General features: G+C 31.4%; 4 protein-coding genes across 6 annotated transcripts; 2 read left to right on the forward strand and 2 right to left on the reverse strand.

Annotated features, from left to right (window-relative positions):
* Positions 1–1,391: 1,391 nt before the first annotated feature.
* LOC111795269 (myosin-11-like) lies at positions 1,392–7,829 on the forward strand. Of its 2 annotated transcripts, none has more exons than XM_023677580.1 (10): positions 1,392–1,522; positions 1,658–1,812; positions 2,260–2,460; positions 2,548–2,670; positions 2,819–2,856; positions 3,529–3,637; positions 4,186–6,336; positions 6,602–6,733; positions 7,043–7,155; positions 7,449–7,829. In XM_023677580.1, the coding sequence occupies exons 2-10, from the start codon at positions 1,735–1,737 to the stop codon at positions 7,690–7,692; spliced, it is 3,189 nt and encodes a 1,062-aa protein (XP_023533348.1). In that variant the 5' UTR covers positions 1,392–1,522; positions 1,658–1,734; the 3' UTR covers positions 7,693–7,829. The 2 variants fall into 2 exon arrangements, with proteins under 2 accessions (XP_023533348.1, XP_023533347.1); XM_023677579.1 differs by having other exon boundaries at positions 1,393–1,522; positions 6,596–6,733.
* A 186-nt stretch (positions 7,830–8,015) lies between these two features.
* LOC111794768 (protein LURP-one-related 4-like) lies at positions 8,016–9,909 on the reverse strand. The gene is made up of 3 exons (XM_023676905.1): positions 9,287–9,909; positions 8,964–9,197; positions 8,016–8,665 (listed from the first exon to the last, which is right to left on the reverse strand). Exons 1-3 carry the CDS (start codon positions 9,590–9,592, stop codon positions 8,528–8,530), a joined length of 678 nt encoding a protein of 225 aa, XP_023532673.1. The 5' UTR covers positions 9,593–9,909; the 3' UTR covers positions 8,016–8,527.
* A 3,177-nt stretch (positions 9,910–13,086) lies between these two features.
* Positions 13,087–23,574, reverse strand: LOC111794990 (protein LURP-one-related 4-like). The gene is made up of 3 exons (XM_023677208.1): positions 23,394–23,574; positions 13,510–13,676; positions 13,087–13,374 (listed from the first exon to the last, which is right to left on the reverse strand). The coding sequence occupies exons 1-3, from the start codon at positions 23,572–23,574 to the stop codon at positions 13,240–13,242; spliced, it is 483 nt and encodes a 160-aa protein (XP_023532976.1). The 3' UTR covers positions 13,087–13,239.
* Positions 23,357–27,386, forward strand: LOC111795317 (probable LRR receptor-like serine/threonine-protein kinase At1g63430). 2 transcript variants are annotated; one of them, XM_023677656.1, is made up of 14 exons: positions 23,357–23,854; positions 24,243–24,381; positions 24,457–24,528; positions 24,627–24,770; positions 24,846–24,986; positions 25,085–25,201; positions 25,269–25,333; positions 25,496–25,717; positions 25,866–26,071; positions 26,147–26,279; positions 26,359–26,516; positions 26,656–26,871; positions 26,947–27,213; positions 27,305–27,320. In XM_023677656.1, exons 1-13 carry the CDS (start codon positions 23,767–23,769, stop codon positions 27,187–27,189), a joined length of 1,944 nt encoding a protein of 647 aa, XP_023533424.1. In that variant the 5' UTR covers positions 23,357–23,766; the 3' UTR covers positions 27,190–27,213; positions 27,305–27,320. The 2 variants fall into 2 exon arrangements, with proteins under 2 accessions (XP_023533424.1, XP_023533423.1); XM_023677655.1 differs by having other exon boundaries at positions 26,947–27,386.
* The last annotated feature ends 48 nt before the right edge of the window (positions 27,387–27,434 follow it).

Consider the following 27,434-nt stretch of genomic DNA (forward strand, 5'->3'; position numbering starts at 1 on the left):
TAGATCAATTATTAAATTAAATCTTCCAAACTAACAAATTTTTAAAATTATATTGGCCAATTTTATAATTTTAGCGTAATAAATACTATTACACGTCAACGTTAGTGAGTTGGCTTAAGACTGCCAACGAGGCATGGATTACTCTTCCCCGCGAAACTAAAATTATTATTCCTAAATCGTGTGCCTGTGATTTTCATTTTCTGTATTTTGTCTTGAGTTGTAAATATGTGAAGTTGTGGGGCAAAAGCGTAAATGACAAGGGCTTCAAATCAATTTTGTCATTTTAAAAATATAAAAAAATATTTAAAACAATTTCATTTAACGACCGTTGGAAATCGCTCCCTTACGTTACGTCCCTTCTGTCGTCGTGTAGTAAGCCAGCTTTTTATTTTTTATTTTTCTTTTAAAAGACACCCAACAACAAACAAAAATCAGAATGACCAGAATGCCCCATCTCTTTCTTTCCTATTTACATATAATATAAAAGTTACCCAGAATATCATTTACTTTTTATTTCCATAAACTTTAATATTTCTCATGCCCTTTCAGATATTTATTGTTGGTTTTAAGCTTTTTAAATTTTTTTACACAAATATACTAATTTAGTTTTGACAGTCAATTTCTATTTAACAATAATAACTTAAAATCATTCAAAATTGGCCTTTTCTTCCTATATATATATATTTTTAATTTTAATAAAAAATATACGTATTAAATTATAAATATAAATATTCTTATTTTGGGAATATATTAACGTATATTATTTGTGTGTTTTCATAAGGTCAAGAGAGAGATGAAAAAGTTGAAATTAAAGGAAGAAATATAGGGTTGCGCATGGGACAAGGAAATGAAAGATGGCTCTCCTAATCATATCAATCCAAAAGAATCCTATGATATTTTATTATTTTATTTTGTCACTTTCATTTTATTTGTTTCTGTAAAATAAAATAGACAGATAAATTTATTAGGGATGGGGCTAAAGGCTCCAATAAATGGTACTGGAATTCTTTTTTAAATATTATTTATTATATTAAAAAAAAAAAAAAACCTAGATATTGTGACTTTTTGCGAGTATTTTATTAATTAAATTATAATTTTGGATGGATTGGTGACAGAAGAAGCATTTACTTTTTTTTTTTATTTTTTTTTATAAATAAAATTGTTGGCCAATAAAAGAAATTATGAATTGTATATTTAATAATAAAAGAGTCAATATTTTCCTAGCTGGATGACACGTGGCATAAAAGTAAAATGTCACAGAAAAGTTTGAAATGCTCAGGGGCAGAACTGTCAGACCACCAATTATTTTTGCTATTTTACGCATCTCTCTGTGTTTTTGTTCAATTCCAAGAGAAAACAAACTTAAAATAAATGAATATAAATTTAAAAATAAAATATTTTTTTCCACTTTAATTTTTCTATCCATTTTTTTTTTTCCCTCGAAAGAGGACAGTAAGAGAATCCCTCAGATCTCCCAAATTCCTCCGTGTCATGGTCATCTTCCATCTTTGTTGAATTGCAGGTTCATTCTTAAGCTTTTCTAATGTGAAATTTCATTATAATTTATCTTCTTCTCCGATTCCCGCTCCCTTGCAGGTTTATCTACTCTGTTAATCGCTTTGTTGTTGTTGCTCTTTAACGGCTCACTCTGCTGCAGAAATGAGGTTCCGGTCGCAGCTTGAACATCTGCTCTGAACTGGTCGCCGGCGCAAGCTGTGCCGGAGATAGGTGGAGATGTTCAAGTCAGGGAGATGGAGGAGTGAGAAGAATAAGGTGAAGGCGGAGTTTAAGTTGCAGTTTCATGTCACTAAGGTATGTTTGAGATTATTGATTTTTGTTTTGTTTTTTTTTTATGATTTCGCTTTTGGCCTGGACATTGACCTTGATTTTGGAAGTTTCTCTTCCGGTGTTCAATTACATATAGCTGGTTTTAGATTGAGTTTGTGTTATGGAGTTTGGAGCATTACTTGAAGTTAGCTGGAAATGAGAGCAGTGTCTGAGTCGTTGATGTCCTCCACTTGGAGCTGATAAATTAGAGTATTAATGGATTTGAGACTTTTCTGTCGATTTGAACGTACAGGATAGAAATGGACTAATACATGCGTGCCCGTGAACCTTNCCATTTGAACGGACAGGATAGAAATGGACTAATACATGCGTGCCCGTGAACCTTTCTATTTGTTGTTTTCTTCACTGCAAACAGAGCAAGATTGTTTGGCTGGACTGGATTATGAAGATTGTAAATGTAATTGATTTCAGGTGTCACACTCAGTGGTGGATGCATTGACGTTATCCATCGTTCCTGGAGATGTGGGAAAGGCAACAGCAAGACTGGATAAAGGCATAGTTTGTGATGGATATTGCAAATGGGAAAAACCAGTTTATGAAACACTCAAGTTCGTGCGGGACACAAAATCTGGGAAGATCAATGAGAAAATCTATTATTTCCTCGTCTCAACGGTATGTATGGAAGGTCTACCTTCTATTTATTTTGTTGTCAATTATAATGTACACTACATTTGCAGTTTAATTGGGGTATTCATGTAGGGACGGGCAAAATCTAAGGTGTTTGGGGAGGTTTCTATCAACTTAGCTGATTATGCGGATGCCACAAAACCTTCTTCCATTTCGCTTCCCCTAAAGAACTCAACTTCTGATGCAGTTTTACACGTGAGTATTTTCAACTTTTAATTTGAAATTCTGTGTGAATCTATCATTTTTAACAAGGAGTTTAGTCTTTTGGAACATTAGGAGTCTGTTGAGCTCTGAAGTTTCATCATCCAGTGTTAATTAAACTTTTGCTTCTGTCATTTCATAGGTTTTGATACAGAGGTTGCAGTCTAAAATTGAGCCAAGGTGTGAATCTATGGTTTCGAGTATTATTCCTTTAGTAGTTGCAAAGATTCAAGAGGTTATTTTGCTAATGTTTGACTGATATTTTACAGAGAGGTGGAGGATTTTGATGATGTCAGCGTTAGATCTCANGCGGGACACAAAATCTGGGAAGATCAATGAGAAAATCTATTATTTCCTCGTCTCAACGGTATGTATGGAAGGTCTACCTTCTATTTATTTTGTTGTCAATTATAATGTACACTACATTTGCAGTTTAATTGGGGTATTCATGTAGGGACGGGCAAAATCTAAGGTGTTTGGGGAGGTTTCTATCAACTTAGCTGATTATGCGGATGCCACAAAACCTTCTTCCATTTCGCTTCCCCTAAAGAACTCAACTTCTGATGCAGTTTTACACGTGAGTATTTTCAACTTTTAATTTGAAATTCTGTGTGAATCTATCATTTTTAACAAGGAGTTTAGTCTTTTGGAACATTAGGAGTCTGTTGAGCTCTGAAGTTTCATCATCCAGTGTTAATTAAACTTTTGCTTCTGTCATTTCATAGGTTTTGATACAGAGGTTGCAGTCTAAAATTGAGCCAAGGTGTGAATCTATGGTTTCGAGTATTATTCCTTTAGTAGTTGCAAAGATTCAAGAGGTTATTTTGCTAATGTTTGACTGATATTTTACAGAGAGGTGGAGGATTTTGATGATGTCAGCGTTAGATCTCAAGAAACAAACTTGAAATCATTCTTGAGCAATAGTGAAATAGATGAATGCACTAAAAACAATTGTACTGAAGTAAGGCTCCATTTCTAACTAGCATACTAAGCACCTTCTCTCTTTTACTGTTTTTCAGAGATTTCATGGCCAGTTTTCTAGACTAGCTTTTAACTTATGGACTAATCAATTGAGTTTTTCCACAGCTATTGTCGCTATAATTCTTTCCTATTCTTTGNAGGTTGCAGTCTAAAATTGAGCCAAGGTGTGAATCTATGGTTTCGAGTATTATTCCTTTAGTAGTTGCAAAGATTCAAGAGGTTATTTTGCTAATGTTTGACTGATATTTTACAGAGAGGTGGAGGATTTTGATGATGTCAGCGTTAGATCTCAAGAAACAAACTTGAAATCATTCTTGAGCAATAGTGAAATAGATGAATGCACTAAAAACAATTGTACTGAAGTAAGGCTCCATTTCTAACTAGCATACTAAGCACCTTCTCTCTTTTACTGTTTTTCAGAGATTTCATGGCCAGTTTTCTAGACTAGCTTTTAACTTATGGACTAATCAATTGAGTTTTTCCACAGCTATTGTCGCTATAATTCTTTCCTATTCTTTGTGTTAATAGGATGAGCAGATTGGCAAGAACCGTCATGATTTCGAACTGAACGGTAACTGTAGAGCATCAAGTGGATCTGATATTACATTGTCAAGCTCTGAGAGCAGCTCTGGATTTGATACTCCACGAGAACATAGAGCGAGAAAGAATAACCATCTTCAGCCTGTTAGTTTATCTTCACTTCCACAGAAATCAGTGACATTCCTTTCAACAACCACTGATAAAGAGAATCAGAGATCACAATCAATGTGGTCCCTTGGTTCCGATCATGTAGTGAGCGTAGATGAACCATCAGATGATATGCCTCCTAGAGAAAGGTCTGGATTAGTTACGAGGTCTGAAAGAGATGCAGATACTGAGATTGAAAAGCTCAAGGCTGAGCTTGTTGGTTCTTCCAGACAGGCAGAAGTTTCAGAATTGGAACTACAGACGCTTCGAAAACAAATTGTCAAAGAAAGTAAAAGGGGTCAGGATCTGTCCAAAGAAATTGTCATTTTGAAAGAGGAAAGAGATTCACTCAGGGTGGAGTGCGAGAGACTCAAAGCGAAATCCAAAACCAGCGGGGAATTGGAGGATAAGAAAACTGCTGCTCTTCTGGAAGAAATGAAGGAAGAACTAAACCAGGAGAAGGAATTAAATGTCAATCTTCGACTACAACTCCAGAAGACCCAGGAATCTAATGATGAATTGATTCTTGCAATGCGAAACCTAGAGGAAATGTTAAATCAGAAAAAAGGTGAAAAGGTCCATCTCTATGACAGATCAAGATTTTCTGAGAATGCTGAAGAGTTTTATAATTCTATCTCGAAGTGTGAATCTGAGGATGATGAGGAGCAGAAGGCATTAGAAAAGCTTGTTAAGCAGCATAGTAATGCAAATGAAACATATCTTCTGGAACAAAAGGTTATTGACCTATATAGTGAAGTAGAATTCTACAAGAGAGAAAAGGATGAATTAGAAATGCATATGGAACAACTAGCACTTGACTATGAAATACTGAAACAGGAAAATCATGGCATGTCATATAAACTGGAGCAATGTGAACTGGAAGAGAAACTCGACATGAATGAAGAATGCACGCCTTCCGCTACCATAGTAGAGCTGGAAACGCACATAGACCACTTGGAGAGGGAGCTTAAGCAGCGGTCCCAAGACTTCTCTGGTTCTTTGAGCACCATAAAAGAACTTGAAGCCCATATCCAGTCCTTGGAGGAAGAACTGGAGCAGCAAGCTGAAAAGTTTGTGGCTGATCTAGAAGGAATGACACGTGTCAAAATTGAGCAGGAGCAAAGAGCCATCCTAGCAGAGGAGGACTTGAGAAAGACAAGGTGGAGAAATGCTGATACAGCTGAGAGGCTCCAAGAGGAACTCAAGAGGCTTTCAATGCAGATAGCCTCGATATTTGATGCAAATGAGAAGGTAGCTGCTAAAGCAGTGGCAGAATCTATCGAGCTGCAACTGCAGAAAATTCAATTAGATGAAAAACTTGCGTCTACTAGTAAAGAGCTTCAATCCGTGAAGAACGAGTATGAGGTAAAGCTCTGTGAACTTTCAAACGTAGTAGAGTTGCAAACAAGTCGGATTGAACAGATGTTGTTAGAACTTCATACAAAGTCCAAGCTCCTTGAAAAACAGGACATTCAAAAAGAGGTTTGCGAATCTCTCTCTCGGGAGATTTTCTCGCTCAAGTTTGAAATTGAAAGGCTCACAACAGAGAATAGGTCACTCAAGGAAAGCGAGAGCTGGATCCAGAACAAAAACATGGAAAGAAATGAGCTGGTATTAACCATTGCTTTGCTTATGAAAGAAGGCGAGAAGTTTCAAAACGAGTTAAACAGAATAAGGCATCGGAAGGATGAATATGAGGTATCAATGGGATGTCTACAAACAGAATTGGAGGTGCTCAGAGATCACTTCAGTGACTTAAAACATTCTTTGGTCGAAGGGGAGATAGAGAAAGATAAACTTAGACATCAGGTCTCTCAGTTAAATGATGACCTAAAGAAGGTGAAAGAGTTCAACGGTGTCGACATGCTCTGGTACAGCGATGAACACAAATCAGCCTGTGATGGAAATGAAACTTTTACAGAAAATACGTCTACTCCAGAAAGTAGCCCAAAGGAAATCGCAGATCTTAGGGAGAAAATTGAGTTGCTTGAGGTATCCTCGAGACCCCCTCATACATTAAAATCAAAAGACGTAGTGTCAAATGGAGATTTTCGCATGAATGATGCATGATCGCTNCTTCATACATTAAAATCAAAAGACGCAGTGTCAAATGGAGATTTTCGCATGAATGATGCATGATCGCTTATGTTTTCAAGCCAAGCATCAATATTTTGTTTTGGAAGTTTCTGTAAATGGTAGATTTAATTTTCAATTATGTTATTCAATTCATGGATCCTATTTTCCGTTCCAGAGACAGGTGTGTTTGAAAGAAGACGCCATAGAAACTCTGGCAAGTAGAATTTCAGAAAAGGCGATGGATTTTCAGCACACAATTGAAGAATTGGAGTGCAAATTGGAAGAAGCTGTTCCTACTAGCACATATCAAGAGGTAGGAAATACGCATTATTTTAAGACATGCAGATTCTGACCTCAATAGGTGTGTCAAAAGTAACGTTTTCCTTTTCATTTACATATAAAACACACACTTTACTGATTACAGAGGTAAATGTGGATAATATTGACATTGATTTCACCATTTACTTTTTTGGTGTCTGGATTTCTCGTGTTCGGCAGTCTTTCTCATACTCATGCTTGTTTCCGTAGAAATATCTGGATCTCAAGGTTACTCATTATTTTCTTTGAAGTTGCATATAATTGTATGTCGTTAAATAACATCTCATGATGTATTTGGAAACAGGTGAATAGGTGTCGAAGCAACATGAAAAAGACCAAGGATACAGTAGTGAACCAAGGCCAAAACACAAACTCTTCATCATCCGTAGAATATGGGAACCTCGTATCAGTTGGGAGGTATGTTAAAAAACAGATAATAATCTCTCTTCAAAAAAAATTTCTCATCCTCTGATTCTGGTTGTCCAATTAAACAAAAGAAAAAATCAATTCCTGATTCCTCTTCATTGTTCTATTCTCCGCAGGAATGATAAAATTTCAGCAGGGACAGAAATGAAAGCCTGCGAACTTGACAACAGCGATACCAATCATGACCATTTTTCTACAGAATTAGAATTATTAAGGGAAAGAANCCAATTAAACAAAAGAAAAAATCAATTCCTGATTCCTCTTCCTTGTTCTATTCTCCGCAGGAATGATAAAATTTCAGCAGAGACAGAAATGAAAGCCTGCGAACTTGACAACAGCGATACCAATTATGACCATTTTTCTACAGAATTAGAATTATTAAGGGAAAGAAACAAATTAATGGAAATTGAACTAAAGGAAATGCAAGAGAGATATTCAGAGATAAGTCTCAAGTTTGCAGAGGTAGAAGGTGAAAGACAACAGCTTGTAATGACTCTTCGTAGTCTTAAAAATTACAAGAAGATCTAGTAATTATTTCGTAGTACAGAAAAAAAGTAGCGTGATACCACACAAGACATTATGTTAGAGTAAATAAATAATTTGTTTGTAAATTATATAGCCCCCTCCTCCACCAAAAAAGATGAGAAAAAAAAAAAAAAAAAAAGGTTTTATTTTTAAATTCTGTAATTATTTTCCCGAGCTTGTCATGAAATACACGAGTTTTTTTTTTTTTTTTTTTTTTTTTTTTTTTTTTTTTTTNTTAGTCAAATATTTTTGGTCTGTTGAGCTTTTCTTTATTTTATTTTTAAATTCTGTAATTATTTTCCCGAGCTTGTCATGAAATACACGAGTTTTTTTTTCTTTCTTTTTTTCCTTTTATTATTCCATGGTCAACAATTTGGGATGGGAAAGGGGAGAAAAGGACCTTTGTGAAATTAGAACTAGATCTCCTATGGTTAAACCTTTTTATTTTGCAGGGAAGTTCCAGTAATTAAGTCTGTTGCAGGCAGTGGCATTTGACAAACAATTCATCCCACCAAGCCTCATAACTGAAGCAACTGGGGTGGTCCAGAAACCACCAACCATACCTTGTCTGATATAAGAAATCCACTGACATAACATCCAGTGTAAAAGTAAGCATGCAAGAATGCGCTTTACAGGTATACCAAAAGAATTCCATTCTATACTTTTCTATGGCTGCTCTAGTTCTCTTGAAATATTTGAAGGGCAAACGGACAAATTGGTCAAGAAGCTGGATACTTTGGATCCAATTTGCAAGCTTGACTATGGGAAGCAAACACACGTCAGTCTTTCAGGCATTGTTCCAGGTTTGTCTCCTTTTCTCAATGTTGAAACAAATGAATCATATTCTACGTTGAATCAACAGGTACATAGTGACAAGAGCCATGATAAGGGAATGATCTAAATTAGTCTGTAATAGGACCAAACTCATAACATCTTCTCCCAATTGAACTCCTAGAGATGATTGCTTTCTCTTTGCCTGCACAAACCCAAATGATACTTACTTCATTTCATAACAAGTGAGCGTGACTAAAGTCATGCATCAACTACAAGTGGGAAAAACCAATAGAATTCGATTAAATCTTGTGGTTTAAGCCTTAAATGGACCATATGATACCGATGCAGTGTATGGAAGGAACTACCATGAATTGACCTAATGGTCCATAAAGACCATGTAAATAATAAATGGTTTAAAAAGATGGGTTCAAGGTTAGACCTACAGGTAAACCCTAAAACTATGAAATTTTGTCAATTTAGTTTGAAACAAAAAGCCTTACCTCTGCAACAAGTCCTCCCCGGCTGTCTAATATTCTGAATGCTATTTTGCCCCAAAATCCCTCAAACCTATAGCACAAACTTGCCTGAGATTCATCTCCGCATAATTTTACATCACAGCTTAACTTATTACTGAAAACTCTGAGAATCTTTTTCGCTCTAAAGAATGGTTTTCTTTCCTCTGTATTTACGTCCTCCTCCTTAAATCCTTCCCAATCACATAAAAACCAAATACTCTGCCAAAGGAAACCAAAAAGAATCAATGAGGAAAAACAGTGCTTGAAATGTACACGGTAATATTCAGTCCTTGTTCATGGAAACCCACCTTTCGACGCACCGTAAAGAGAAGTTTCCCTCTGAGATCCATCAAAAAGACTTCCCTGCTTCTCTTCTCATCATAATTGTCTATGCGATAAGCAACCTGACCATTTTCATTGAAAACAGTAAGGCCATTTCCTTGCATGATCAGGGACTTCATCCATACAGTGAAAGTCACTGCCTTTAAATCAGCTGTCATGCAAGGAAAACAGGCTGCTTCACCATCAAAGACAGAAACTGCAGAAAATGAAACCTTTAGCCATTTGGGAGAGAAGATTCTGTCTCCTCTCCCAAATACTTTTTGGGCCTCCATGATCCTTCAGCAATATCTTAATTTGTGTGTGAAACTTTCAAGTCGGAACTTAAAAATAGGAGAAGATATTCGTGGGATTGAGTTGATTAGCTTTGTTTTTTTCTTTTTTCCTTTAATGGGATTCAACGTGTTAATCATGCATGAGGACATATAGTTTTGTTTTTTTTTCCTTAAATTTTATGATATGATTTCGATGTAGGCTGGAAGATTTGATTTTCGAACTAGTTGAGGTTCTCGACTTTCTTTTCTTAATTAATATCCGGATTACATCCTCCATTTGTATTATTATTACTATTATATGTTATAGTTTTTGTGAAGAATATCCTCTTATTTTATTTTTCTTTCAGGATAGAGTAATGAATTTTGGCCATGCTGTCTATTTCAATTTAGNGTATTATTATTACTATTGTGTGTTATAATTTTTGTGAAGAATATCCTCTTATTTTATTTTTCTTTCAGAATAGAGTAATGAATTTTGGCCATGCTGTCTATTTCAATTTAGAAATTAGAATCAATAATTAGGATAGGAAGTATCATTACTGGTTGAACTTTAATTATTTATTTGTTAAAATGCATTGAATTGACTTTTAAATTACTATAGAACTCCTAAATATCTTGAGTTTGGTATACAGTAGGACTCCTAAATATCTCGAGTTTGGTATTGTAATCACATGGAAAAGCTCTAATTGATCATGACTTGCTTGCCTTTAGGTTTGCTGCCATGATTGNAATTGACTTTTAAATTACTATAGAACTCCTAAATATCTTGGGTTTGGTATATAGTAGGACTCCTAAATATCTCGAGTTTGGTATTTTAATCACATGGAAAAGCTCTACTTGATCATGACTTGCTTGCCTTTAGGTTTGTTGCCATGATTGTAATTTGGTGGGTATTGAATTTATCCATTACATTATTATTGGAAATGCAAAACTTAATTGACAACCACAACAAAAGGTTAGAAATTATTCAAGATTATTACATCTAATTTTATATTTATATTGTGATTTATTTTATTTAAATCTAATAATAATCTTGTAAAATAAATTGGATAAATAGTTTAAGAGCTGATTAGAAATGTTAATCAAGACTATTGATATTATATATTTTAACTAAGTTGAATTATGCCTACAAATTTATATTTTCATGAAATTTTGTATATCTAATGAATTCTATTTATCTAAATTTCCATAAACTCCTTACCATTCCGAATTATTATAAAAAACATAATCCTCAAAATTCCAATATTCCAAGAGAATCAAAACGCCCATTCTTTCTATATTTGGGCCTCCAATTCTTGAAGCCGAACACAAGTATTTTCAATTTATAAAATTAAAATTCAAAACTTTACCAAATAAAATATTTAATACAAATTCTACCAAAGTTGCTTGAGGCTTTGGCCAATATCTAAGTTTATAGTTTTCACATTGATAAAATGATTGACCTCCAAAACCCAAAACGCAAAACTCATACCTCATTTGTTTCGTCACATCTTAGTACCCAAAAAGGCCATCAAATTAGGGTGCGACTAAAAAAACAATAAAAATTAATTCCTCTTAACGAAGTCAAAAAGACAACCTAGATTGTTTGGATTTAGAGAAGAAAAAGGTTAACATACATGCATGTTTTAAAGCTTTTGCTTACCTTTTACGAGGAAAGAAGAGTTCTCTTTTTCATCTTTCTCGTTCTCAAGTCTTCTAAAAACAACTCGATGCCTCTTGTTTTGCTTTAGTCATATCGTTACTTTTAATTAAATTGATTATCTTATCCTAACAAAAAAAAAAAAAAAAAATTAAGACTATTAATTTTGTCTAATTAGTCGACATGATAACTAGGGAACGGAGAATTAAGCAATCTCATCCAAATTTTGCATATTAGAAATGGGTCAATTTTAAAAGAGGAATTATTGAGTTGGATAACCCTAAACCATCAAACTAATAATCAAAGTTATTAGGGATTTGGAATATGTGTGTTGGCAATTGGCATCATGATTGTCACGTTGAAGTTATGTTTTTCTATAATGTATAATATAATGAAATAGGGCTTACGATTTTTATTGATTTTTTTTCTAATTTAAATTAATTTTCTTAAAAATTAATTTTAAACTGGTTTGATGATATAATTGTTCACTTCTATACATGTTATGATGTTTAAGTTTAATCTAACATGAAGCTTCTAATTTTTTTTATTTATTAAATAGTGCTTTAAACTATGATATTTAAAGATATAAAATTATTAGCAGAATAAAATATTCACGATTGAAATTTTATAAATTTTGTATTAAAAATTATAATTTTATTTGAAAGTCGATAAAAAATAAGTTTTTTTAATATATCTCTCCTATTTTGAATTAAATAATTTCAAATTAATTTTGAATTTAGAACCTTAAATTTGTCTACAATGGCTAATATAAGGACATTAATTGCTTTATTTATATATATATATATATATGCTCATGTAAAATATTAAAACTATATAATAATAATGGCAGACATTTTGGACGGAGAAAATTTGTGAATTATATATATTTTGTATAATATCATTTCCCGAGGTTAAGAATATATTAAAATTTCAAATTATCTTAATATGTTGTGTTAATTGATTTTTCTTTCAAAACAATTAATTATTATTATTTTATTTATTTTAGAAAGTCGTAATTCACCTATAGAAAAACGTGTTAGAAATATATTGAGGTTTTCAATGAATTAAATAATAGTTAAATAGTTAATCTCAATATATTTCAATTAAGTTAAAATATACTCTTTTTCACAAATTTATTTATAAACATTTTGATTTTTATTTCAATGTCTAGTAACTGCTTTGTTCAGTTTATTTTATTATTTACTTAAAATAAAATAAAAAAATAGTAAATGAATTTAACTATAACGAATGAAATTGTAACTAAATGAGATTTAAATTACCACAAACTAATTTAATTATTACCACGAAAATGAGTTTATATCATATCACATATTAATTCAAACAAAAATTGTTGGCTTATAATTACCCTTTGGATAACATTCTTTCTATTTTTTTTAATTTTTTTTAGTTAAGGATAACTTTCTTTTTAATAAATTAAAATTTTAACTTATATAATATTAACAAAAATGAGAATTTATTTCTTCTAATTTTAAAAATTAAATTAAATTGTTATAATTTGATAAAATCTCTCCTNTAAAAAAATTTTTTAGTTAAGGATAACTTTCTTTTTAATAAATTAAAATTTTAACTTATATAATATTAACAAAAATGAGAATTTATTTCTTCTAATTTAAAAAATTAAATTAAATTGTTATAATTTGATAAAATCTCTCCTAAATAATCACAAAGATTATTTATGAGTATGAACTATTTATGAAGGAGTTATAAAACTATCAGAATTATTTGAATTAAAAAAAAAAAAAAGTAAATAAGCCACAAATTTACCTAAAAGTCTTGTGGTTTTTTAATATATATATAATATAATAAAAATATAGAGAGATAACAAGAATTAATGAATGAAATTATTAATTGTATTCCTTTGTAATTTCTACATTAATCGTTCACATAGAAACCAAAATCTGTAAGTTGTATACACATCGGGGAATCCTCAAAAGAGACAGAGGAAAATAATATAAAATAAAATAAAAACCAAATTTTGTATATAATTTTACATTTGGCGACGGATTAAACCATAAACCGAAACCAATGCCATAACCAGAGATCTTTCGATCTGAGAATTTGCATTTAAACTCAACACATCATCTCCCAATACAATTCCATTCGAAGAAACTTTTCTTTTCGCCTGAAAAACACGCCAAAAACAATTTCAAACTGTTAGAATCTGTTTGGCACGACGGAAAATCAGCCGAGAAAACCAAAGGAAATGATATTCGATTCGATTCGATTCGATTCATTTTCCACACACTCCACTACTAACCTCTGCAACTACTTCTCCATTGATGTTCATTATTCTGAAAGCCAATTTTCCATCCATTTTCACCAACGAAAACCTCTCAAATCCTACAGTAATTTCACAGACCGATTGATTCCTCGATCCTGATCTGTACAATTTCTTCACTCGAAAGCTAGGGCTTGTACTTCTCTCTGANAGACACAATAAAATAATAATAAAATAATAAAATAATAATTAATATTTATTTGTGGAGATTAGAATGTTGTCTTAATATAAGGAAAATGTTGTCTTTTTATCTATCAAATAGGTGCCCACTTAAACCTTTCTATTTTTAATTTTAATTTTATGTTTTTTCTTAAAAAAACTATCATTTTTTAAATATATATGGCCATAATTAGCCAATGAAAAATGTTTTTATACTAAATTATTTATTAAATAAATATTAATCATTTATTAGATAAATATTTGAATCTCTAACATTTTAACAGTGTATTGGTAGTATTCGTTAGCGTAAATAGAAATTTAAAGTATATAAAAAATGTTAAATATTTTTGTTTATTTTTTTTCCCATTGGGCTCAGTTCTCAATACTATTATTTTAAATGAGAAGGTTAAGCTTTTTTTAATTTTTTAATTAATATTATACTGTATTTCTGTTTATGGGTTTTTCATCATTCCCATTTTTATTATATTTTATTTTTAAATTAAAGGTTTCAATTTTGTCAGCTTCCAAGTCTCTTCTTTCATTATAAAAATAATAAATAATAATTTTAAAAAAAAATTGTTTGGCCACTTCATGGTCGTGTTAGCTGATATTCATGTGGATATTAATCTTTCGTTACATTAAAACTATACTTATTTATAACAGGAACCAACGTAATCAGTCCATTATTAATTATGACCTAAAAACCTGGAAATAAAAAATTACATTATATAACTCCAAATTTATCCTATATTTTAAAATTACTATGGGCTCTTAAAGCTAGTAATATTAATTAGAATATTAAATAAAAAGTCAGTGTGTTTAAATATTGTTTTTTTAAACTTAATCTAAATAAGTGTCTTAGTCGAGCTTGTATCGTTTTAGATTATTGTCATGTTGATTTTTATTTAAGATAAAATTCTATTCCGACTGTAGTTTTAGATTGAGTCATTAGATTTAATTTTAGATGATAATTAATCTTATAATACAAATTTAGTATATACCATAAATTATATAAATTAATAAATTAAATATTAATACTAAAATTAAAGATGGACAAATCAAATTTGATGTAAACAATAGCCCTAGCAAATTCAAGCTTAAATGGTAGGAAAATTCAAATTCGTAATTTTAAGTAATTACTCATAACAATTAGAAAAGTCCATTTGTAAACTAAAAAATATTAATTTTAATTAAACCATAGATGTGAGATCTGGTGGGAGGAGAACAGAGTATGGAAACTTCTCTCTAGCAAACGCGTTTTAAAAACCTCGAAGAGAAAGTCCAAAAGTCCAAAGAGGATATTATATGTTAGCAGTGGGTTTGGGCGGTTACAAATGGTATCAGAGCCAGACACCAGGCGATGTACTAGCGAGGAGGTTGAACCCCATAGGAGGTGGACATAAGGCGGTGTNTGTATTTATTTTGCATTTTTATAATGATGTATTAAAAAAAAAAAAAAGAACAAAATGATGTATAACAAACGAGAAAGGTATGGAATGACAGACAGAATAAAATAATAATAGAATAATAAAATAATAATTAATATTTATTTGTGGAGATTAGAACGTTGTCTTAGTATAAGGAAAATGTTGTCTTTTTATCTATCAAATAGGTGCCCACTTAAACCTTTCTATTTTTAATTTTAATTTTAATTTTATTCTTAAAAAACTATCATTTTTTAAATATATATGGCCATAATTAGCCCATGAAAAATGTTTTTATACTAAATTATTTATTAGATAAATATTTAAATCTCTAATCTTTTAATCAAGATCGAAGATACAGTGTATTGATAGTATTCGTTAGCGTAAATAAAAATTTAAAGTATATAAAAAATGTTAAATATTTTTGTTTATTTTTTCCCCATTGGGCTCGGTTCTCAATACTATTATTTTAAATGAGAAGGTTAAGCTTTTTTAATTTTTTTTAATTAATATTATACTGTATTTCTGTTTATGGGTTTTNTGGATCCCGAAAAGAGGTGAATTGGAGGGGTTCCACATCGATTGGAGAAGGAAATGAGTGTCAACGAGAACGTTGAGCTCTTAAGGGAGTGGATTGTGAGATTCCAGGGGGAAGAGCGAAAGGGAAGTCCAAAGAGAACAGTATCGGCTAGCCGTGGACAAGGATATGATGAAAATCTTAATTAATGATGTTGATTAAATACATAAATATATAATGATGTTGATTAAATATGGTGTTAGTGGGAGGCAAAATGAGNATAATAATTAAAAAAAAAAATTGTTTGGCCACTTCATGGTCGTGTTAGCTGATATTCATGTGGACATTAATCTTTCGTTACATTAAAACTATACTTATTTATAACAGGAACCAACGTAATCAGTCCATTATTAATTATGACCTAAAAACCTGAAGAAAAAAAATACATTATATAACTTCAAATTTATCCTATATTTTAAAATTACTATGGGCTCTCAAAGCTAGTAATATTACAGATAGAGTATAAATTTTATTAGAATATTAAATAAAAAGTCAGTGTTTAAATATTGTTTTTTTAAACTTAATCTAAATAAGTGTCTTAGTCGAGCTCGTATCGTTTTAGATTATTGTCATGTTGATTTTTATTTAAGATAAAATTCTATTCTGACCGTAGTTTTAGATTAAGTCATTAGATTTAATTTTAGATGATAATTAATCTTATAATACAAATTTAGTATATACCATAAATTATATAAATTAATAAATTAAATATTAATAATAAAATTAAAGATGGACAAATCAAATTTGATGTAAACAATAGCCCTAGCAAATTCAAGCTTAAATGGTAGGAAAATTCAAATTCGTAATTTTAAGTAATTACTCATAACAATTAGAAAAGTCCATTTGTAAACTAAAAAATATTAATTTTAATTAAACCATAGATGTGAGATCTGGTGGGAGGAGAACAGAGTATGGAAACTTCTCTCTAGCAAACGCGTTTTAAAAACCTCGAAGAGAAAGTCCAAAAGTCCAAAGAGGATATTATATGTTAGCAGTGGGTTTGGGCGGTTACAAATGGTATCAGAGCCAGACACCAGGCGATGTACTAGCGAGGAGGTTGAACCCCATAGGAGGTGGACATAAGGCGGTGTGCCAACAAGGATGCTGGATCCCGAAAAGAGGTGAATTGGAGGGGTTCCACATCGATTGGAGAAGGAAATGAGTGTCAACGAGAACGTTGAGCTCTTAAGGGAGTGGATTGTGAGATTCCAGGGGGAAGAGCGAAAGGGAAGTCCAAAGAGAACAGTATCGGCTAGCCGTGGACAAGGATATGATGAAAATCTTAATTAATGATGTTGATTAAATACATAAATATATAATGATGTTGATTAAATATGGTGTTAGTGGGAGGCAAAATGAGAGGCAAAAGTAGGGTTAGTTAGCCATATTATTATCTTTAATATCTTAATTAATGGGGTGTAATGGCATGGCCTAACAATGTTGGTGCGATATTAAGTAATATTATGTTGGTCCCATTCTAATTGGTAATGACAATTAATGGCATTAATTTAACTAAACAAACCCTCCACCCAATTAAATCTGCATCCCTATGCTTTAAACAAATGGGAAATTTTTGAAGCCCAAGATTAGTGTCATACCTCTAACACTCTCACCTATTTTGTCCATTTCCTCCCTTAATTTCAAACTAATCCTTTAAAAAGTTTGCATCTTTTTTTAATTATGGGTTTCATCCATTACTCACCTCTTGTTCAAACCCACCAAAGTACGACCTTACCTTTTTATAGTAAATAAATTATTTTAGCAATTAACCCATAAACGGGATATTTTTATTTACTAAATAATTTTTTATTATTGTTTTAGCTATTTTTTTATTTTTTATTTTATTCATTATTTGGGTTCAAAACCATAAGGTAAATCAATTATTATTATTTTTGGGCAAATAATGTGGTAGCCAAACGCGGTGTTAATGCCTCGAAAAAATCCATAGTTGACTTATAGTGTCTCTTAGGGTCAAATGAAATTAAATAATTAATTAGTCAAATGAAATGTGCAACTTTGGAGCACTACAATTTCGTGGTGGTTTCTCTTTTTTTAAGATCAATTTTGAATTAAATAAAATAGTTATAATTAATGTAGTAAATTAATATTTTTAGCAAAATATATGATTTGATTATTTAAAATAAAATAAAATAAAATAAAATAAAATAAAAATTGTGGGGTTATTTTCTATGAACAAAATTGACCCTACGGGGCATGTTATGTCCATTTATTTCCCAACTTATGTGGTCTCATATGCTCAACCTTTTCCATTTATCATTATGTCTTCCATTTTTCCACAAATTATTATAAAATTAGTATTTTTTTTTATATTAAATTAAAAATGTCCGATATTAAATATTTTTATATATATTCAAATATTAATGTGGATCTCACATGCTCCCTCTGTCCTTCAAACTATATATATATATATATATATATATAAATTTTGGTAGAAAGAGAACACACGTGGAAAAGGGTTCAGGAATAATATAAATTTATACTATTTTAGTTAGTTATATGAAATGAATTTCTAAATTATAATTCAGGTTGTGTGTGTGAATATATTTTAAATTATTTTTCTCAGTTTTGAATGTGAAATTGTAGATAAGTGTGACAGGGATCTTCAAATCGATCATATAATTCAGATATTTTACCAAGATTCCATTTCTATTTTATTATTATTTTTTAATATTTTATGTGGTTTATACTTGGGACGTGGTCGAAAAGCCAAAATTCAAATACAATAATACCTAGGACTTTCACGAGATAAAATGTTAAAATTTGTTCGAAGAAGAAAGGTAAAAAAAAATTGAACATTGATAAATAGATAAATGTAGCACGTAAACTTTGAGAGACTATCCTTTTGTATTTACTCAAATTTTGTGATGTTTCTTGGATGAAAGTGTCCTACATTACTCAATGGGAATGATTATGAGTTTATAATCTAAAAATACACTCTCCATTGGTACGAGGTATTTTGGGGAAGCTCAGCCATGAGAGCTTATACTCAAAGTGAACAATATCATACCATTGTGGAGAGTTGTGTTCATCCAACATGGTATTAGAGTCATGCCCTAAACTTCGCATTTTAATTAAATAGTTTGTGGAAGGAAGGTGTATATGAAATTACTTAGAGTGACATATCAAAATCTCTCCCGTCCTCGAGTGAATTAAGTCAAAACACATGGAACAATAAAATTAACGACACGTATAAAATTGAAATAGACTAGCAATAAAATAAAAAATAAAAAATAAAAAATAAAAAATAAAAAATAAAAAAAAAAAGGAAAAAAAAGGAAAAAGTAGTGAAGGGAAATATTATAGGATAAGAGAAGAGGTATGAAAGTGACATAAGAAAGTGGNAATAAAATAAAAATTGTGGGGTTATTTTCTATGAACAAAATTGACCCTACGGGGCATGTTATGTCCATTTATTTCCCAACTTATGTGGTCTCATATGCTCAACCTTTTCCATTTATCATTATGTCTTCCATTTTTCCACAAATTATTATAAAATTAGTATTTTTTTTTATATTAAATTAAAAATGTCCGATATTAAATATTTTTATATATATTCAAATATTAATGTGGATCTCACATGCTCCCTCTGTCCTTCAAACTATATATATATATATATATATATATAAATTTTGGTAGAAAGAGAACACACGTGGAAAAGGGTTCAGGAATAATATAAATTTATACTATTTTAGTTAGTTATATGAAATGAATTTCTAAATTATAATTCAGGTTGTGTGTGTGAATATATTTTAAATTATTTTTCTCAGTTTTGAATGTGAAATTGTAGATAAGTGTGACAGGGATCTTCAAATCGATCATATAATTCAGATATTTTACCAAGATTCCATTTCTATTTTATTATTATTTTTTAATATTTTATGTGGTTTATACTTGGGACGTGGTCGAAAAGCCAAAATTCAAATACAATAATACCTAGGACTTTCACGAGATAAAATGTTAAAATTTGTTCGAAGAAGAAAGGTAAAAAAAAATTGAACATTGATAAATAGATAAATGTAGCACGTAAACTTTGAGAGACTATCCTTTTGTATTTACTCAAATTTTGTGATGTTTCTTGGATGAAAGTGTCCTACATTACTCAATGGGAATGATTATGAGTTTATAATCTAAAAATACACTCTCCATTGGTACGAGGTATTTTGGGGAAGCTCAGCCATGAGAGCTTATACTCAAAGTGAACAATATCATACCATTGTGGAGAGTTGTGTTCATCCAACATGGTATTAGAGTCATGCCCTAAACTTCGCATTTTAATTAAATAGTTTGTGGAAGGAAGGTGTATATGAAATTACTTAGAGTGACATATCAAAATCTCTCCCGTCCTCGAGTGAATTAAGTCAAAACACATGGAACAATAAAATTAACGACACGTATAAAATTGAAATAGACTAGCAATAAAATAAAAAATAAAAAATAAAAAATAAAAAATAAAAAATAAAAAAAAAAAGGAAAAAAAAGGAAAAAGTAGTGAAGGGAAATATTATAGGATAAGAGAAGAGGTATGAAAGTGACATAAGAAAGTGGTAATTAAAGGGTTTTAAGTATGATTAAGAAGTGGGGTTTAATACCCTTTTTCAAGGGATTCTTAACCATTACTATATGCTGATTCATCCCTATTCCCTATGTTGTGTCAGTTTCCAATTATTTAAATTCAAATAATTAAAATTAAATAATGAGTCAATAACTAATTGCCAACCCCACGTTTCTGCCATTGCTTTCATTTTTCTTTATATAATTGGATTATTCAAATCTGGCAAACATGTATGGAACAACGGTTATGATTTTTTTTTTTTTTTTTTTTTCAAGTTAAAAAAATTTATAATCCAATTTTATAAATGTTTATCCAAATTCAACCAACTTTAAATAATATTTTAAAGTTTTAAAAAAATAAATATTGTAGCACTCACCAATATTTTTATTTGAAAAAATAAAAAGGAAAAAGATTTTGTTGGGCTGTGTTGCAATGAGAAGATGGCCCAATGGGCCATATGATCTCATTAACTCGGACAAGGAATTTAAAAGGCCTTAGGCCCATGGGCCTACATTTTTTGTGACCCATACACTGTTATTATATTTACCTTTATTATAAAATAAAATAAAAAAAGTAGGGTAAATATGCAGCTCCCTAATATGTAGTTGTTATATAAATATCCATAAGAAATAAAATTGATTATATTCCCTCAAATCTCTAAAATTAATGAAGGGTAAAATTTAATGAAGTTAATAGATTCTATAATGGAATAATATTAATGGAAGTTTTTAAATTTAAAAAAAAAAAAAAAAAAAAAAAAAAAAAAANAAAAAAAGGAGAAAGTTTGGAGGATGTGGGAAGACATAAAATTTAATGCACCAATTTATTACACCAAAAAGTGGACCTTAAATGTCTCTAGAAGCGGTGCTACATTGATTAGACTTCCCTCAGCTTTATTTTTTTTTTTATTTTTTTTGTTATAAGAGACAAAATTTGGTAATAAATCCAATTAATATATTCATATTATAAATTAAATTAAATTAATTAATTGATTAAAGTTTCATTAAATTTTCCCCAAATTTAATGAAACTAAAAAACAATGTATTAGTTGAGATTACTCGCATACTTACAAGTCTTGTTTCTCTACCAAACCATAGACTTTTTTTTTTTTTTTTTTTTTTTTNTAAATTAAATTGCAAGTTGCACAATAAAAAAAGCATTAAAATAAATTAAATAATTATTATGGTTTTTTTCTTTTAAAAAATATTGAGAATATTACTTCCATGTGCATGAATAAAAGCATACGCGCTTCTAGTCTATTTTATAACTAATTTTTGGGCCAATTTTCCCATGGTCCCTTCTCATTAATTTAAATGCATCAAATTTTTATTTTTCGTTTTCAAAATTACGGCCTTTAAAAACATAATTATTTAAACCTAACAAAACAGATTAGTTATTCAAATCTCTTATTTTAATATAATATCGAGTAATTATTAAATGCAGATGGTTTTATTATTTTTTTTCTTTCCATTTTAGCATTTTGTTAATCCTAAATTAATATGATTTGAGGAATGTTAATTAGTTATGTGAAATAATTAAATGCTTGAAAAAAAATGTAAAATGTTTAATTCCCATTGAAATATAAAATAAATTAAAAAACATGTGAGGTGAATTTTGATGAAGACTCGTGTACAAAGTCAAATAATGGTAGCCGCCGCTGCCATCAACTTTTCAGTTTCGCTGTTTTTCTTTGTTCTAGATTTTGAATGTTTCGAATTTTTATATTATCGCGATATTTTGAAGAGAAACACGAGCAAACAAGACCCACAAATAGCGACAAGCTGTCGCTGTTCATGATTGATGGAAGGAGTGATGACGTGGACTCGTAAGTCTCAAAATGGCACCAATAATATTGACAAAATTAAGGTTGAATTAATAAAAATAACCGACTCTCAAAATTTTCAAATAATATTAATAAACTCTAAAGAAAATTTCAAGGATAAAATATGATTAAATTTTAAATATATTTTTTAATACTTTTCAATTAAAAAAAATTAAAAACTACTCTTATTATAGTAGGAAAAAAAATATTTATGAAATTTTAAAGGTATAATTAATATTGTTAACGTCTATAAAAAAAGATAATTTTTTTATCATCCATAAATGAAGAACATAGTTATATAGATTATCTTTATTTTTAACGTTATTTTTGAAAGATTATTATTATTTTTGAAATTTTAAAAATTTTAAAGGATGTTAATGAAAAATTTAAAAATTAAAGATTATTTTTAAAATCTATTTTAAAAGTTAAAATATATGGTTAAAGTTGGAGGATATTATTTAAATTATTTAAATTAATTTTTTTTTAGAGGGAGTATAAAATTCAACCTATTTATATTAATTTAACATAAAATTGTGGTGAATTTAGGAGTGGGGCCATGTTTTTAACTAACCCGTGCCAACTGCCCATGAAAAAAGTGTCCGTGGAGCGTGGTTGGTCTCTTCCATAATTGTCCACGTAAGAAAATTTTTCAAAAAAAAAAAAAAAAAAAAAAAAAAAAGTTTAGAACTCGAAGAAAATAAATAATTAGAGAATCAAACAATTTCCATAAAAACAAAATGATTACCAATGAAATCTATTTTTTTTAAAGAATATTAAATAGAATAAAAAACCTAAGACAAAGCTTAATGTTTACGTGCAAAATTAAGTTTTAAAATTTATTAAATATTTTTTAAAATTTTAAAAATAGACCAAAGGAATTTGTTTTTCTGTTTTTATTTATTTATATTATTTCTTAAACTCATGGATTATTTTTTATTTATAATTTTGTTAATCAAAAAACAAAATGGATCTTTATTATTTTTATTTTTATATATTTAAACTTGAATTTAAAAATAAAAAAATTAATGGGTGAAGTTTCATGAAAATAATAATTTAGTTTATATATAACCAGTAGAAAAAAAAAATAAAAAAAAAATTATTTAAATTTAAAATTTAAAAAACCGCTGAATAAAATAGATATCTATTCCTCATAGGGTTTGATTTGAAATCATTGGCAGTTCAATAAAAAAGAAAATAATAATAATAATTAAAATCAGAAAAATCCTAAATCCACAAAGTTTAAGCGCTAAAAAATGAAAGGAAACGGAACATTCTCTGTTCCCATCTATCTGTCACTCTTTTTTCTACCCATTTCCTTAGTCTCCTTTTCTCTCCCGTTCCAAAGCTTCTTCTTCATTTCTTCCCTTCTGGGTTCTTCCCTTTTTGGATTCCCATTTCTGGGTTTTCGATCAATCTCTTGATTTTCTTCATCTGCTTCTACATTGGGAACTTTTGAAAATTGAAACCATGGATTAACTGCCCATCTCATTTAATTTCCCCCCTTTGCTCTCTGTACCTGTACCACTACCAGCCCCCACTGAACTGGAGTTATTGCTTCTTCTTGCTCTCTTCATACAACCCCAAGTCTTCTACTCTGTTGGGCTTTCCTTTTTCACCGATTCTGTTCTGAATGTGAACTGCCCCTTTAACTTGATTTTCTTGTGGGAACTGAGACAACAAGATGGAGTCCTTCGCTTCTGTTGTTCTGCTTCTCTCTTTGATTTTGGGGGTTTTCTTTTGGAGTTGTGATTCTTTTTCTTCTAATGAAGGTATGCTTTCTTAGATCTTGTTTCTTTTTTATGTTCTTTTTAATGAACTTAGTCTTTGGTTTTCTCAAGAAACTGGTAATTTTGGAGACATTTGTAGTACAATCTCTTGTTTCTGTTATTCTAGCAAGATTTGGCAAAGTTTTAGATATTCTGAAGTGGGCTCTCTTGTTCCCACCATTCTTGTTTCCCTAAATGTTTTGGATGAGAAACTTTGTTTTCCTTCTCATTCACAGTAACTTTTGGAGTTGGGTAGAATTATCTCAAGGTAAATTTGGAATTGGGTTTAGGCTTAATGTTCCAGATCTTTTAAGCAATTCTATGAATGTTTCAAACTTGTAGTTTGAATGAATCTGCTCTGACTGAGAATTTCTCTGTTGGGTTTGTTTAGTCTCGGCTCTCATGGCCTTCAAGTTAGAAATATTTGAAGATCCATTTCAAATCCTCTCCAACTGGAACAGCCCCTATGCAGATCCTTGCTTATGGTCTGGCATTTCATGTTCTCCCACTCGGGACCATGTCATAAAGATGTAAGACATGCTTCGTCTCGACCAATTTGTCTATGAAACATCACAGGCTTTTCATTTGGAATCCTTCTTTTACAGTAACATTTCACACGCATCCATAAAAGGGTTTCTTCCACGAGATTTGGGTCAACTCAGCTACTTGGAAGAACTGTAAGTCATTTTCCACCCCCACTGAAAACTCTGATTGTTTTGAAGTTCTTTATGTTCTTGTCAATCATTGTCATGCTACGTTATATGATGGGGTGTAGAATTTTGCATGGGAATAAGCTGGTTGGTACAGTGCCCAAGGAGTTGGGTTACTTGAAGAACCTTAGAGTGTTGGACATAGGGATGAATCAACTCACAGGTCCAATTCCTCCAGAGTTTGGGAATTTAACCAAAGTTATGAAAATGTAAGGCGAATTCTCTTCCTCCGAGTCTTACATAAATGGTATTCTTTTTTGTTGATTCCTTTGCTGTGGTGGCAGAAACCTCCAGTCTAATGGGTTGACTGGTAAGCTGCCTTCTGAACTTGGAAATTTGAGATACCTTGAGGAACTAAGGGTGGATAGAAATAAGCTGGAAGGAACTGTTGCTGCTGCTTTTGGCCATTTAAATCGTACTGGAATGTAAGTGGAAATTGTTGCATTCAGTTCTCTCAAGGACTTGTTTTTAGCCCTTCTCCCAAATTCCCGGAAGTTTGTCTTATGTTCTACTAATGTTTTAGGTATGTGTCAAACATGAACTTGAATGGATTCTGTGGCTCATCTCAGCTAAGAGTTGCTGACTTTTCATACAACTTCTTTGTTGGGAGAATACCCAAGTGTTTCGGGTATCTTCCAAGGTACGTGTTCGGTCTTTTTTTGTTCTACGTTGATAGTTCAGTTCCTTCTCTAATCTACTCCCTGCAGGTCAAGTTTCCAAAGGAATTGCCTTCAAAACAATAGCCCGAAGCAGCGTCCTTCATCGCAATGTGGTACGTGACATTCCTTGTAATTTCGTAGTTGCTTGTTACTGAAGGGAAAATGAGCATCTGGTTCGAAATGCTTGAGAACTTTGAGAAGGGAAAACTTATGCTTTCTAGCATCTTATGTAACTAGTTCTGATTGAAATCCTTATATTGTTTCTTAACAACCAGTCAAGACCAAGAGCCATCCAGGTAGCAACAGGCGGAGCCATCACCAAGCGACATCGAAACCTATCTGGCTTTTGGCCCTTGAGATAGTAACAGGAACTTTGGTGGGTTCTCTCTTCCTGATTGTTGTTCTCACTGCTGTTCAGAAATTCAATCGAAAATCGTCCATCGTATTGCCCTGGAAGAAAATTGGAAGTAGAAAGTACTACTCTCCAGTATATATAGGTTTGTATCCCTTGTCTTTTCCTTATCATAGTGCCTAGAAGGTGAAGTGAATGTAGGAAGGACTGTGCTTTATAATCATATGATGCGCATCTGTGGATTAACGCGTTATTCGTCGATTCAGAATTTTTTTCTTCGGTTTTTTGTGCAGATCCTGAGATTTTGAAGGATGTAACGAGATTTAGTCGACAAGAGCTTGAGCTAGCTTGTGAAGACTTCAGCAACATAATTGGCTCGTCTCCAGACAGTTTGGTATACAAGGGCACGATGAAAACTGGATCCGAGATCGCGGTTATCTCGATGAGCATGAAAGAAGAGCAATGGACAGGATACCTTGAACTCTATTTTCAGACAGAGGTATTGTGTTTATTTATCAATGACGAGGTTAGTTGATGATTTTCGAGTTGAGGTTTCATCGGAATAATGATTTAGGTGGCAGATTTGGCTCGAATCAACCACGAGAATACAGGAAGATTACTGGGATATTGCAGAGAGAGTAGTCCATTTACAAGGATGATAGTTTTTGAGTATGCATCAAATGGCACATTATATGAGCATCTACATTGTAAGCTAACATTTTCTTGTCCCAAATTTTCATGGTTCTTTTCATATGTTCGTGTTATTAACGTCGTTGACGACTGCAGTTGGAGAAGCCTGTCAGTTGTCTTGGACGAGACGAATGAAGATTATTTTAGGCATCGCTCGTGGACTTAAGTATCTTCATACAGAACTCCAACCTCCGTTCACCATCTCTGAGTTGAATTCCAATGCTGTATATCTTACAGATGATTTTTTCCCTAAGGTAAATCTCTTAGTCAATCTTTACATTTTTCTGTCTAGAACTGAAAGATTAACATGGAGAAGACGTAAAAGGTAATCGAATTGAGCGTTTGGTACTTGAGTTTGTTTAGTGTGTTGACACGAAAGTTCTATTGAATCAGTTGATAGACTTTGAAAGTTGGAAGACGATTCTTTCACGATCGGAAAAGAACTCGGGTACTATTGGCAGCCAAGGTGCAATCTGTATTCTTCCGAACTCGCTAGAAGCCCGACATCTGGATGTGCAGGGTAACATCTATGCTTTTGGCGTTCTTCTAATCGAAATAATCAGTGGGCGGCCTCTGTACTGCAAGGACAAAGGGAACTTGGTAGATTGGGTAAGAAATCATCTGTGTATTATACAACATTTGAAAATGACCCTTTGGAACTAACTGAAAGTCTTTGTGATGTAGGCCAAGGACTATATCGAAATGCCAGAAGTGATGTCTTACATCGTCGATCCCGAGCTGAAGCATTTTAGATACGAAGACCTCGAGGTAGTATGTGAGGTGGTGAGCCGCTGCATCCATCAGCAGCCCACCAAACCTCTATCGATGAAGGAACTCTGCAGCATGTTAGAAACAAGAATTGACACCTCCGTTGCCATTGAGTTCAAGGCATCTGCTTTGGCATGGGCGGAGTTTGCCCTCTCATAGAAGTGAAGGGTGGTACATATACAGTTTGATATACACAAAAGTTGTAGCACTCCCTTTCCCCTTCTAAATTCCTTGTAAATATTCAATCCTAGGTCAGGCTGTACAACTTCTAGAATCATAAAGTACGCCAATATCAATCTTTGATCAGTGTCATTTAATCATAGATCAACAATGAAGTTTAACAAATTTGTTCTCTGCCGTTTCTGTTTTCCTTGCACTTAGCATACCTCAGCTTTACATCGTTT

This window comes from Cucurbita pepo, chromosome LG05 (assembly GCF_002806865.2).
Source record: "Cucurbita pepo subsp. pepo cultivar mu-cu-16 chromosome LG05, ASM280686v2, whole genome shotgun sequence".
Taxonomy (NCBI): domain Eukaryota; kingdom Viridiplantae; phylum Streptophyta; class Magnoliopsida; order Cucurbitales; family Cucurbitaceae; genus Cucurbita; species Cucurbita pepo.